The following is a 12,371-nucleotide window of genomic DNA, read 5'->3' on the forward strand; positions in this document are numbered from 1 at the left end:
CATTAAAATTAGAGCCTCGCTTCTTCTGTCCCCCCTGCTAGCTCTGCCTATAGTGGACGTCCCCGCCCGTCGGCATCTCTAGGCGCCACCAGCTACCTCATGGACCGGGACACGGGCAATTCCGTCGGCGGACAGCAGCAACCCACGACCGCTGAGCTGCAGGCGGCTGACAACGACAACAACAACGGCAACGGTGGCGATTCTGACAGCAAGGCAACAGCAGGCCATGACAGCCCGCAGAAGAGTGAGTCTTGAAAAACGGAAAAGAATGAATAATGGAACCTTAATCCTGACGCGATACGAACAACGGACTTGGTGAGGAATTTGCTTAAGTTTAGAGTGCAGAGCGGGCCTTAAGTTTACCAAGTAGGAGGAAGTAAAAGTAAAGTAAAAAACTCGAATAAATTTAAGAAGAGACGACACACAAAAACCAAAACTACGACAGGGGCGTAACATACAGAACCAGAAAGTGTATTTCTCGTTTTAAGTATACAACTTAATCTAGCTTAGTTCGTAAGGAAGTAAATCTATTTATAATCCCGTAAGAAATTGGTAGCAATAAACGTAACTGATGGAAGCTCTCTAGTTGTTTTCCTTCCCGAGCGGGCACTGTCCGCCATATTGGGGAAAGATCTGTCGACACGTGCTTTCAACTGCCCGCCAGATCTTTCCTTCGTAGCGGCGGGCACGACTGTCCTCGACGAACGTTTCACAGCCATAACCTACGCACCGGTCCCGGTAGTGGAACAGCAAACCTTCCTGCTCCGTAATCCGCAACTCTTTGGTATCTACAAAAAAACGATCAAAATTAGATTCCCCTCCATACAAATCCATCCAAACAGTCGCACCTCGTAAAGCCCGCCACACAAAGTGGTTGCCCGCCTCGATGACGGTGCGTCCGCTGGCCACGTATTTGCTTCGGTTGTGATGCATCAGCGGTTCCTTGGTGCGCACGGTGCGGACCTGCGTGTACAGGTAGGTGTTGTTGGCCCCGCGGGGAACCCGCGAAAAGTCCTCCTCGTAAAAGCCGTAGAAGAAAACGGCCGCGAAGTTGAACGAGTGCACGTCGAAGCGGTCCCGGCGGTGGAGGAATTGGACGAGGTTTTCACCGTCGAAGGCGGACTCTAGGGGTAGTAGGAACTCGTCCAGGTCGACCATGGCCGTGAAGTGAAAGTCCCCGACCAGGGTGGAGCGGTACAGGCAGTCGTTCAGAGCGGCGAAGATGCCCTCGTAGCGGAGCTCTTGCTCAAATTTGTAACCTGTGAAAACATTTATATTTTTTTTTATAAATCTCAAACATTTTTTTTATTGATCATTCACTCAATTTGTTTTGAGCGCATAAACTTATTTTTGTAAAATTTTAATAGTTGATTGCCAATTAAATATATTAAATATTTTTTTTTCAATTGTTAATGACAGCCATTTTGGCCACCATCTTGGATTTAAAATTTCTAAATCACTTCTACGTAGTTTAGAGGTCATGCAAACTCGACAATAAAAATAAGATAATAAAAATATCGTGATTATCCGATGATCCGATATTATTTTCTGAGGCCTTTGGTTAATCGAGTCTGTACTGTAATAGAAATACCTAAAGATGCATTTGTTAATTAATTTCTGATATCTTTTTTTCAAAATTGTTTTGAACAATGTTTTTTTTTGTTATCAGCGCCATTCAAAATAACGTCGATTTTGAATGATATTGTGATTTTTTTGTTATGTTGTTTTTCAATTATTTAGATTAAGTTTGATGCTGATTTTCATCATTTCGAAGACAACTTATTTTGCAAACAGACATTTTTTACAGCCAAATTTGATAATGTTTTTTTTTTGTACGGTTTTTGAAAACTTTTTCTTACTCTGTCTATTCAATAATTATAAGTAATAATGCCTTCGATTGAACTACGATGTAACACACAGCTGAAAGGAACTCCAAAACTCTGTTATGTACCTAAATGAACTCATTGTAACTTGATTATTCACAAATAAACCCGAATTGAATTGAATTGAATTTGATAATGTTGAATTTTACTTTGACTGTGGGAAAATTTTCAGTAACCTAATTGGTTATTAAATTTTATTTAGCTTAAAATGGCTTGAATCATAGAAAAATTTTGAACTAGTTCATCAATGCCAATATTTTGGCCATGAAAGGTAGTTTCAATAAGTTGATTCATAACCGGAAAAAAAAACTCGAAATTTAATGAAGATGTGAAACTCGTTCGTGGAGATTCGCGTTTTTTTAGGTAACAATGAGTTCATTTAAGTACAATAGACAGCAGTACGAAAAAGTTTTTAAAAATCCTCTAAAAAATATTTTTGTTTCTTTCCCCCTCCTAAGTGTAGTTTTTTGTAGTTACCTTTTAAAATTCTTTTTAAAAATATAATAACTATTCGAAAATATAAAGTAAGATGATGTGATGTTTAATTTCTAAGATTTTTTTTTCTAATTACATTCTGCTTTTAACATTTCTAGGAAATGCTGCATTCTGGGAAATTGTTTTTTGGGAACGTAACACAATCACCAATTAGAGGTTAATTTTTTAACTAACTAACTAATTAACTAACACAATGCATGCTTGATTGTTGTTGTTCCATTTAACGTTTTCAATATTTTAAAACTTATCTTGTTTGCTCATTGATTTTTTATTAAATGCAATTTGTGTGAGTCTATAAACCCACTCGGGAAATCGCCCGCCGGGAGAATCGGTGCGGACTCACATCCGACCCGGCCGAGCGTCACACGAGTAAAGAGGACGGGAGCTGGACCTGCTTTGTCAGCTGTCACCGCACCGTTCGTGTGGCTGCGTCCATGCGCTGTCAGTGCATGGCTGCGTCAAGCCCAGCGTACGAGGGGCCTATTCGACTCGATCCAGTGGAGTGCGCTCACATACATCGCAATAGGGTGTATCACTCCACACATCTCTCCTCTTCTCCATAAAAAATATTGTTGAAAAAATTGAACTATGAAATAAATACCACGACTACATAACGGCATTCCTATGCAATCTGCAAAAGTTTTCATAAAAACCAAAAAAAAAAATCCCCGGTTACCTTCGGATCCATTGCCAACATTGATCAAAGAAAAGAAGGATACGTTAGAATTTCTAACAAGCATATCACTTAACGCATCGATTTAAACTGCTGGTTCATGGCTTGGCCCACTGTTAGTCCATCTCAGCTTTGACTAAATCACCATTTGAAATTAGCTAATTTTCTTTTTTCTAGGTAAGGATTGTTATTTTCGTGATTTTCTCTCTCTCTCTCTCTCTCTCTCTCTCTCTCTCTCTCTTTCTCTCTATCTATCTCTCTCTCGTTCTCTCTATCTCTCTCTCTTTCTCTCTCTATCTCTCTCTATATATATCTATCTCTCTATATATATCTATCTCTCTCTATATCTATCTATCTATCTATCTCTCTCTATATCTATCTATCCTTCTATCTCTCTTCCTATCTATCTTTCTTTTTATCTATCTATCTTTCTGTCTGTCTCTCTATCTATCTATCTCTCTCTCTTTTTTATCTTGCTTTCTGTAAACCATTCTGGCATATAACCTACTTTATCGTAATTAAGTTTTGGAGTTGCTTACATTACACTACCAAATGATTCAAGTCTTATTTTCCACTCTCTTTATTTAGCTACATTCTGGCAAACACAGCACAGAAATTCCTAAAATCCTTAAAACTTTTCAATATTCCTTGCATCTTTTTGCTTAACTTAAATTACCCTTTAACAAATCATTATGCATCATCCTCTGTTCACTGCTTTGTCACAAAATTCACTACGAGAGCATTCGTGACTATATTTTAACTATTTCCCAAAGCAATCTCAATAACCTACACCTACATCTCTCGCCTTTTGCCCGTTTCAAAATTTTCAACCACAGAGAGTCAGTCTGAACCACAATTTTCTAAACTACGGCTGGACAGACTGACCTACCATACATCTAGCGATTTCAGTAACGCCAATCGCAGCATTTATTTTCATTTGACCAAACGCGGCCTTCCAGGTTATTTTCCACGGCGGGCCCATCTGACCCACCGTGCCCAACGCGATTCATTTTTTCTCCGGAACATTCGCGGCCTTCCAAGCTATTTCCCACGGCAGGCCCATCTAACCTCCGTATTCATCGCGATTTATTTTTCCTTGAAACAATCGCGGCCTTCCAGGCTATTTACCACGGCGGGCCAATCTGACCCACCGTGCCCAACGCGACAAAATGTTCCACTGATCGCGGCCTTCCAGGCTATTTTCCACGGCAGGCCCATCTGACCTCCGTGCCCATCGCGATTCATTTTTTCTTAGAACAATCGCGGCCTTCCAGGCTATTTACCACGGCGGGCCAATCTGACCCACCGTGCCCAACGCGACAAAACGTTCCACCAATCGCGGCCTTCCAGGCTATTTCCCATGGTAGGCCCATCTGACCTCCGTGCCCATCGCGATTCATTTTTTCTTGGAACAACCGCGGCCTTCCAGGCTATTTACCACGGCGGGCCAATCTGACCCACCGTGCCCAACGCGACAAAATGTTCCACTGATCGCGGCCTTCCAGGCTATTTTCCACGGCAGGCCCATCTGACCTCCGTGCACGTCGCGATTTATTTTTCCTTGAAACAATCGCGGCCTTCCAGGCTATTGACCCCGGCGGGCCAATCTGACCCACCGTGCCCAACGCGACAAAATGTTCCACTGATCGCGGCCTTCCAGGCTATTTTCCACGGCAGGCCCATCTGACCTCCGTGCCCATCGCGATTCATTTTTTCTTAGAACAATCGCGGCCTTCCAGGCTATTTACCACGGCGGGCCAATCTGACCCACCGTGCCCAACGCGACAAAACGTTCCACCAATCGCGGCCTTCCAGGCTATTTCCCATGGTAGGCCCATCTGACCTCCGTGCCCATCGCGATTCATTTTTTCTTGGAACAATCGCGGCCTTCCAGGCTATTTACCACGGCGGGCCAATCTGACCAACCGTGCCCAACGCGACAAAACGTTCCACCAATCGCGGCCTTCCAGGCTATTTCCCACGGTAGGCCCATCTGACCTCCGTGCCCATCGCGATTCATTTTTTCTTAGAACAATCGCGGCCTTCCAGGCTATTTACCACGGCGGGCCAATCTGACCCACCGTGCCCAACGCGACAAAACGTTCCACCAATCGCGGCCTTCCAGGCTATTTCCCACGGTAGGCCCATCTGACCTCCGTGCCCATCGCGATTCATTTTTTCTTAGAACAATCGCGACCTTCCAGGCTATTTACCACGGCGGGCCAATCTGACTCACCGTGCCCAACGCGACAAAATGTTCCACTGATCGCGGCCTTCCAGGCTATTTTCCACGGCAGGCCCATCTGACCTCCGTGCCCATCGCGATTCATTTTTGCTTGGAACAATCGCGGCCTTCCAGGCTATTTACCACGGCGGGCCAATCTGACCCACCGTGCCCAACGCGACAAAACGTTCCACCAATCGCGGCCTTCCAGGCTATTTTCCACGGCAGGCCCATCTGACCTCCGTGCCCATCGCGATTCATTTTTTCTTAGAACAATCGCGGCCTTCCAGGCTATTTACCACGGCGGGCCAATCTGACCCACCGTGCCCAACGCGACAAAACGTTCCACCAATCGCGGCCTTCCAGGCTATTTCCCACGGTAGGCCCATCTGACCTCCGTGCCCATCGCGATTCATTTTTTCTTAGAACAATCGCGGCCTTCCAGGCTATTTACCACGGCGGGCCAATCTGACTCACCGTGCCCAACGCGACAAAATGTTCCACTGATCGCGGCCTTCCAGGCTATTTTCCACGGTAGGCCCATCTGACCTCCGTGCCCATCGCGATTCATTTTTGCTTGGAACAATCGCGGCCTTCCAGGCTATTTACCACGGCGGGCCAATCTGACCCACCGTGCCCAACGCGACAAAACGTTCCACCAATCGCGGCCTTCCAGGCTATTTCCCACGGTAGGCCCATCTGACCTCCGTGCCCATCGCGATTCATTTTTTCTTAGAACAATCGCGGCCTTCCAGGCTATTTACCACGGCGGGCCAATCTGACTCACCGTGCCCAACGCGACAAAATGTTCCACTGATCGCGGCCTTCCAGGCTATTTTCCACGGTAGGCCCATCTGACCTCCGTGCCCATCGCGATTCATTTTTGCTTGGAACAATCGCGGCCTTCCAGGCTATTTACCACGGCGGGCCAATCTGACCCACCGTGCCCAACGCGACAAAACGTTCCACCAATCGCGGCCTTCCAGGCTATTTCCCACGGTAGGCCCATCTGACCTCCGTGCCCATCGCGATTCATTTTTTCTTAGAACAATCGCGGCCTTCCAGGCTATTTACCACGGCGGGCCAATCTGACTCACCGTGCCCAACGCGACAAAATGTTCCACTGATCGCGGCCTTCCAGGCTATTTTCCACGGCAGGCCCATCTGACCTCCGTGCCCATCGCGATTCATTTTTGCTTGGAACAATCGCGGCCTTCCAGGCTATTTACCACGGCGGGCCAATCTGACCCACCGTGCCCAACGCGACAAAACGTTCCACCAATCGCGGCCTTCCAGGCTATTTCCCACGGTAGGCCCATCTGACCTCCGTGCCCATCGCGATTCATTTTTTCTTGGAACAATCGCGGCCTTCCAGGCTATTTACCACGGCGGGCCAATCTGACCCACCGTGCCCAACGCGACAAAACGTTCCACCAATCGCGGCCTTCCAGGCTATTTTCCACGGCAGGCCCATCTGACCTCCGTGCCCAACGCGATTCAACCAAATTCCATTCTGTCAAACTCAGTTTCACTTTACTTACCAACCGAACAAGCCTTTTCCACAACAAAAAACATTTTTAAAATCCTCAGCAACACTTTTATGTTTTTTACTTTCTACGGTGTGCTCCGGACAACTCGGTCAAATCAAATAATCACGCTCGCTCCTTTTTTCCCAATTTGTTCCACTCCAATCCTTCCTCCATAAAAAAACAAAAAATCTTTTTTTCATCACCAAACAAGCAAATCTGAACCAGAAACATCTCGGCAGGCGATTTCCCGATGGTTCTTTGAAGTTGAAAATAAAATTTCAACTCCGTCACGGTCGCCAATGTGTGAGTCTATAAACCCACTCGGGAAATCGCCCGCCGGGAGAATCGGTGCGGACTCACATCCGACCCGGCCGAGCGTCACACGAGTAAAGAGGACGGGAGCTGGACCTGCTTTGTCAGCTGTCACCGCACCGTTCGTGTGGCTGCGTCCATGCGCTGTCAGAGCATGGCTGCGTCAAGCCCAGCGTACGAGGGGCCTATTCGACTCGATCCAGTGGAGTACGCTCACATACATCGCAATAGGGTGTATCACTCCACACACAATTTACTAAGGAAAAATCTCGTCTGTTTGGCCAGTTAAGTATTCAGGGAGGATTCTTATTTTCATCCAATTTGCAGATTCTTAATGCTTAAATAACATTTCCGAATGTTTTTTCTCAAACAATTTTCACGGTATAGAGGAAGCAAAATATTAAAAATCGAGAACACCCTTTGGAGATTCATACGTAGAATGTTTTTTTTCTTTTTTTTACTAAGAAAATGTTTGATTCAACATATTCTATCGGTGAAAATTGAGTTTTTCATAAAAAAAAAATCATACTAGTGGAGACGCCTGGTACTAAATAAAAATAAAAAATAAAACAAATTTTATTGAAAATTTTTGCTAATCTAAGATAAAGAAAATTTAAAACATTTTGAATCACGACAAATATTGCGGCTATCAATAAGGCTTATAAACAAATTAAAAGTTTTTACTTGAGCCACCATGTACCTCCTCCTATGCTACTTAATATTTGAAAGCACATTTTTTTTTTTCCTGGAAGACGCAATTTTCACCGATAGACTATTTTGAATTGAACATATTCTTAACCAGGAAGGAAAAACACAACTTTCTACGTATGAACCTTCCATGGGTGTTCTCGATTTAAAATATTTTGCTCGACCTCCGTGTACGCACGAGAGCAAGCAGCAGTCAAGTGCTCAGTGCTCTATCGTTTTTTCGAAATTTTCCGCCGTAGTCTACCGTGATTACCCGCGAGTTTGCTCCTGCAGCATGCCAAAGGCCGGCCGTGGCCGTGGCAGTTCGAGTGCGGCCTCGAAAAACCCGCGAAGTTCGTCTACCGGCCGTGTCTAAAAAGGTAAACAAACCAACGCCGTGTCGACCGCCATCGCGCAGGGGAGCGTGAGCGCAGAAGGCATCGACAAAAAGTTACTACATCCCGGATATGTTCCAAGATCACCAGTGCGAACCCGTTCCGGTACTTCCGGTGCCACGACCAACACGTCAACGTCCGCCAACATTCCCATCAGGAACGAGTTCTGGAGCAACACGAGAAAAGGGCGGATAAGCTTTTTGACAGATTCAACTATTTTGCTATTTCTCAAGCTTCAGTTAACATTTTCTCAAAATTCGAAATGGGAAACAATAGCTGACCTCCACAGCTACCATTCAACACTATGGGTTTTGTCAAATAGTTGCCTATTGCCTGGGAAATTGCAAAATAGTTGCAGCTGTCAAAATGCTTATGCGCCCTTTTCAAATGTTGCTCCAGAGTTCCAGATGCTGAGCGACGACGAAGAAAACAACAACAACACCGACGGTAGCAGCACTACCGACGACGACGAATACGATGGAGGTGCACGGAAGAAAGTGTCGACGTCAAAAACGAACAATTCTCCAAAGGAACGTAGACCACCTCCAATCTATGTTTTGGACACGTTGACGGACGATATTGACGAGTTGCTGGAAGGTCTCGGATATTGTCTGAAAATCGGTAAGTCGTCAGTGCAAGTCTACACATTTGACAGCAAGAACTTCGAGCTGGTTGTGGAGAAATTGAAGAGTAAAAACTTCAAGTTCTACACATTCGACCCCGTGCAGAAGACTGCCGTGAAGGTCGTCTTGCAGGGGTACCAAGACCGCCCGATCCCCGACCTAAAGAAGGACCTCTCGGGTGCTGGAATTACGCCGCGTGACATAAAAGTCCTCTCGCGGAAGACAACGGTCACAGGTACACACACACTGTACCTGTTGTACTTTGACCGCGGCACCGTCAAAATTCAAGACCTGCGGAAAACTAAGGCGTTGGACAGTTTTTGGGTAAACTGGCGGTTTTACTCAAAGAACCCGACGGACGCAGCGCAATGCCACCGTTGCCAGAAATTTGGCCACGGCTCGCGGAACTGCAACCTCCCGCCCCGCTGCGTGAAGTGCGGTGAAACACACCTCTCGGAGGCGTGCGCACTGCCTACAAGGCGGACTTGGGCGACAAGGCAGAGCAAACCAAGGCGCGCATCAAGTGCGCCAACTGTGGAGGTAACCATACCAGCAACTACCGTGGATGCAGCGCACGGAAAACCTACCTCGAGGAGCAGGAAAAGAGGGAAAAGAAAGCAGCAGCGTCCCACCCTCCTCAGCGAAGTACGAGCGTAACCGTGCCGGCTGTTAGTCATCGTACGGTTCCAGCGGACAACCCAGCGTTCCCTCCTGGATGGGGTCGATCGTTCGCCAGCGTGGTCGCTGCCGGTAGCGGCAATGCGGCCCAGCAATAAGTCACCGGGGAAGATCTCTTTACCCTGCCGGAGTTCTTTGCTCTCGCGGGGGAGATGATGACGCGATTTCGGACCTGCCGTAACAAAGCGGAGCAATTCCTAGCCCTTGTGGAGCTGATGATCAAGCACATCTATGATTGATTAAATTTTGCTGTGATCTAGTTGTAAGCTTTTTCTATTCCTATCCCCTATCATTAGCAAATGCGTAAGTTTTTTGAAAACTTTTTCTTACTCTTGTTTGTGCATTTAATTAACAGTAATAATTGCTCTAACCCGAATTAAGACACACACAGCTGAAATGAAAACAAAAACTCTGTTAGGTTCATAATATGTACAAATTGTAATTTGATTATTCACAAATAAAACCGAATTGAATTGAATAATATTTTGCTGCCTCCATATCGCGATTTTCCCTTAGAATTGCTTCAACAGGCTAGCTAAATCAAAACATATGTACAAGGGTTGTCCAAAACTGGGCTTACTCGGGGCAACCACCTGAAATCAAAGATTTACTCATCACTAGGCTAAATTCCAAATTTGAGCTCATTCTGATTACGGGAACCCCTCTCTCTCTCTCTCTCTCTCTCTAAGCCTTTGAAGTTTGTATGGGAAAAATCGTGGCAATGTATGGAGAAAGGCAACTGTTTAAGTTTTTTTTTACCATTTTTTGGATGTAGAACCTTCATTAAATTTGGAAAAACTTTCCCAAAGACATCATATTTTAAAGATCGAAGCACGAATTCGGGCAATCCTAATATGTGCCCTCCATGAAAGGCTTATGAATTAATCCCATTTGAAAGATCTTTTCAAATCTCAAAAATGAAAATGTTATATTTGGCATATGAAATGTAAATTTCTAATAATACATGAATTAAATTGAAATTGAAATAAATTTTGCAATATGTCAAAAGGCCGATAGGCCAACATATGGTACCCGATGGAATTACATGCTGTTTCCATTATTGCAAATCAATTTAGGTATATTATGTATTTTTGATGTTGTAATTTTATTCCTTTGTGTTTTACCACCTGTAATCAGTTGCTAAGATTAAATTTTTAGGTTTCTTATGATTGATTTGGAGTATGGTATTTTTCTGATTGATGACATTCGTGATTTTGTGCTGTGCTCATTTCTTAGCTTTAAAGCCTCACCTTCAAGATTCCACTCGAGCACTTCGGCAATCCCCCGCTCCCGATAGTGTCCCAGCACCCGGCTCACGTCCTCCGTGACAGATTTATTGTACAAATAGAACCGTTCGGCCCCGAGCAGCCGCCAGTACTCGACAAATTCCACAATCCGGGCCGCGTTGCTATAATTGGAATGTACCGGCCCGACGCAAACTGCCAAATCCCGGCTCGGGTTCATCCGGAGCAGGAGGTTGCCCCGGGGATAGCTGAAATTAGTCGCCATTCGGCCAGGTAAAGATTCGAATTAACACGGTGGAATGCAAAAAGGAAAGAAAATTGCCGACAATTAGCGTAGGTTCAAGGGATAATCCACCCCCGGGAAACGTGACTCGAATGATGAGTGGGTGGAAATCTTGGGATTAATTAAACGGTTGCAATTAGATGGACATTAATACTCACTGGATTTGGACGAAGCTGGTCGCATCAATCATGCTTGGCTCAAAGTTGTAGCTCAGGCCAACTTCGTAAGGGAGCTGGATTTTAAGCTGGGACTTGTCCCCTGTAAGCTTGCACACCACCGATGTAGCCGAGAAGGGCATGTCGAAATTCTCGTGAACCGCTTCCACCAAGTCTGCTCGTTTGCGGACGACCTCACCTTCAGCGTATCTAAAAGAGTACTTCTCAAGTGGATTTTTGTTCAAGAGCTCGTTCAACGTACCGAAAATGGCAGAACACTTCCATCTGACGAATCTTCAAAGGTAAAACCGCGAAAACTCTGACGCTACCAATCGGAAGCCTTCCGTTGTTGCTCGTAGGAAGACCCTCTGAATAGAATGATACTCCATAATTTCAGCGCAAAAAAAAAACTCCAAACCACAAACTTACCCACTATCTCCAACCTCGGATCAAAGTAGGCCGAGAACATCTGATATCTCAGCTGGGGATCCCCAATCGGTTTCCAGCGGTCCGGCTGAACCGGTTCCTTCCCCACGGCCAACTCCAGCTTGACGCTGCGCTGGAACAGCGGCAACGTATGGTAGATGTACTCTTGCTATAAAGAGAACCCCAACTTGCCATAACATTTTGACAGTTCAGCCATAACAGCGCGCTTTACTCACGTACAGAACCCGCTGATAGAACAGAAAGCCCAACAGACAGCACAGCACAATGCACAGAAAGCCCCACTTCCGGACGAAGCTGTTCGAGAACAGCGAGTGGGCCACGATCCACGGTTTGGACCGGGAATTGAGCGGCTGATATTTGACACGATCGCGGGACATTGCGCTGTCGATGACGGCGATGACGGCGGTGGACTCTTCACGGTGGACAGAATTTGTCATAACGCGACATAACCTCAAATTTAGGGCATTCAGCGGTTCGGTTGTTGCGTTGGACTCTCCGAGTGTTGACTGATGACTGAAGGTGGTGTTATCTTTTGTTGACGGTGCGCCGGGGTCTGACTTGGGAAAGGTACTTGATAAGATAAGATATCGGTAGATGCCGAAGGAAGGGAGTTTGAGAATTAACGAGATATTGATTTAAAGGTAAGTGGTCTTATTCTTGATTTGACATAGCAATCCAATTTTTTTACTGAGAAAAATCTACAAATCAAGATTGGTCTACTTTAACTCACACTAGATAAATGT

The 12,371-nt window shown here is 45.5% G+C and overlaps 2 protein-coding genes across 4 annotated transcripts in view; one reads left to right on the plus strand and one right to left on the minus strand.

Moving 5' to 3' along the window:
- Nucleotides 1-577, plus strand: part of LOC120426173 (pro-resilin) — an 80,934-nt gene extending 80,357 nt beyond the window's left edge. For 2 of the 3 annotated variants that reach the window (XM_039590891.2, XM_039590896.2), the window contains exon 6: nucleotides 42-577. In XM_039590891.2, coding sequence (XP_039446825.1) covers nucleotides 42-255 — 214 coding nt within the window. In that variant the 3' untranslated portion in view covers nucleotides 256-577. Of the gene's footprint in view, nucleotides 1-12 lie in introns of all 3 variants that reach the window. The other variant, XM_052710511.1, reaches the window with a different exon arrangement.
- Nucleotides 451-12,145, minus strand: LOC120426190 (uncharacterized). The gene is made up of 7 exons (XM_039590899.2): nucleotides 11,844-12,145; nucleotides 11,611-11,776; nucleotides 11,444-11,549; nucleotides 11,185-11,391; nucleotides 10,750-10,991; nucleotides 849-1,259; nucleotides 451-788 (listed from the first exon to the last, which is right to left on the minus strand). Exons 1-7 carry the CDS (start codon nucleotides 12,063-12,065, stop codon nucleotides 583-585), a joined length of 1,560 nt encoding a protein of 519 aa, XP_039446833.1. The 5' UTR covers nucleotides 12,066-12,145; the 3' UTR covers nucleotides 451-582.
- Between the last annotated feature and the right edge of the window lie 226 nt (nucleotides 12,146-12,371).

Source organism: Culex pipiens, chromosome 3 (assembly GCF_016801865.2).
Source record: "Culex pipiens pallens isolate TS chromosome 3, TS_CPP_V2, whole genome shotgun sequence".
In the NCBI taxonomy this organism is placed as follows: Eukaryota; Metazoa; Arthropoda; class Insecta; order Diptera; family Culicidae; genus Culex; species Culex pipiens.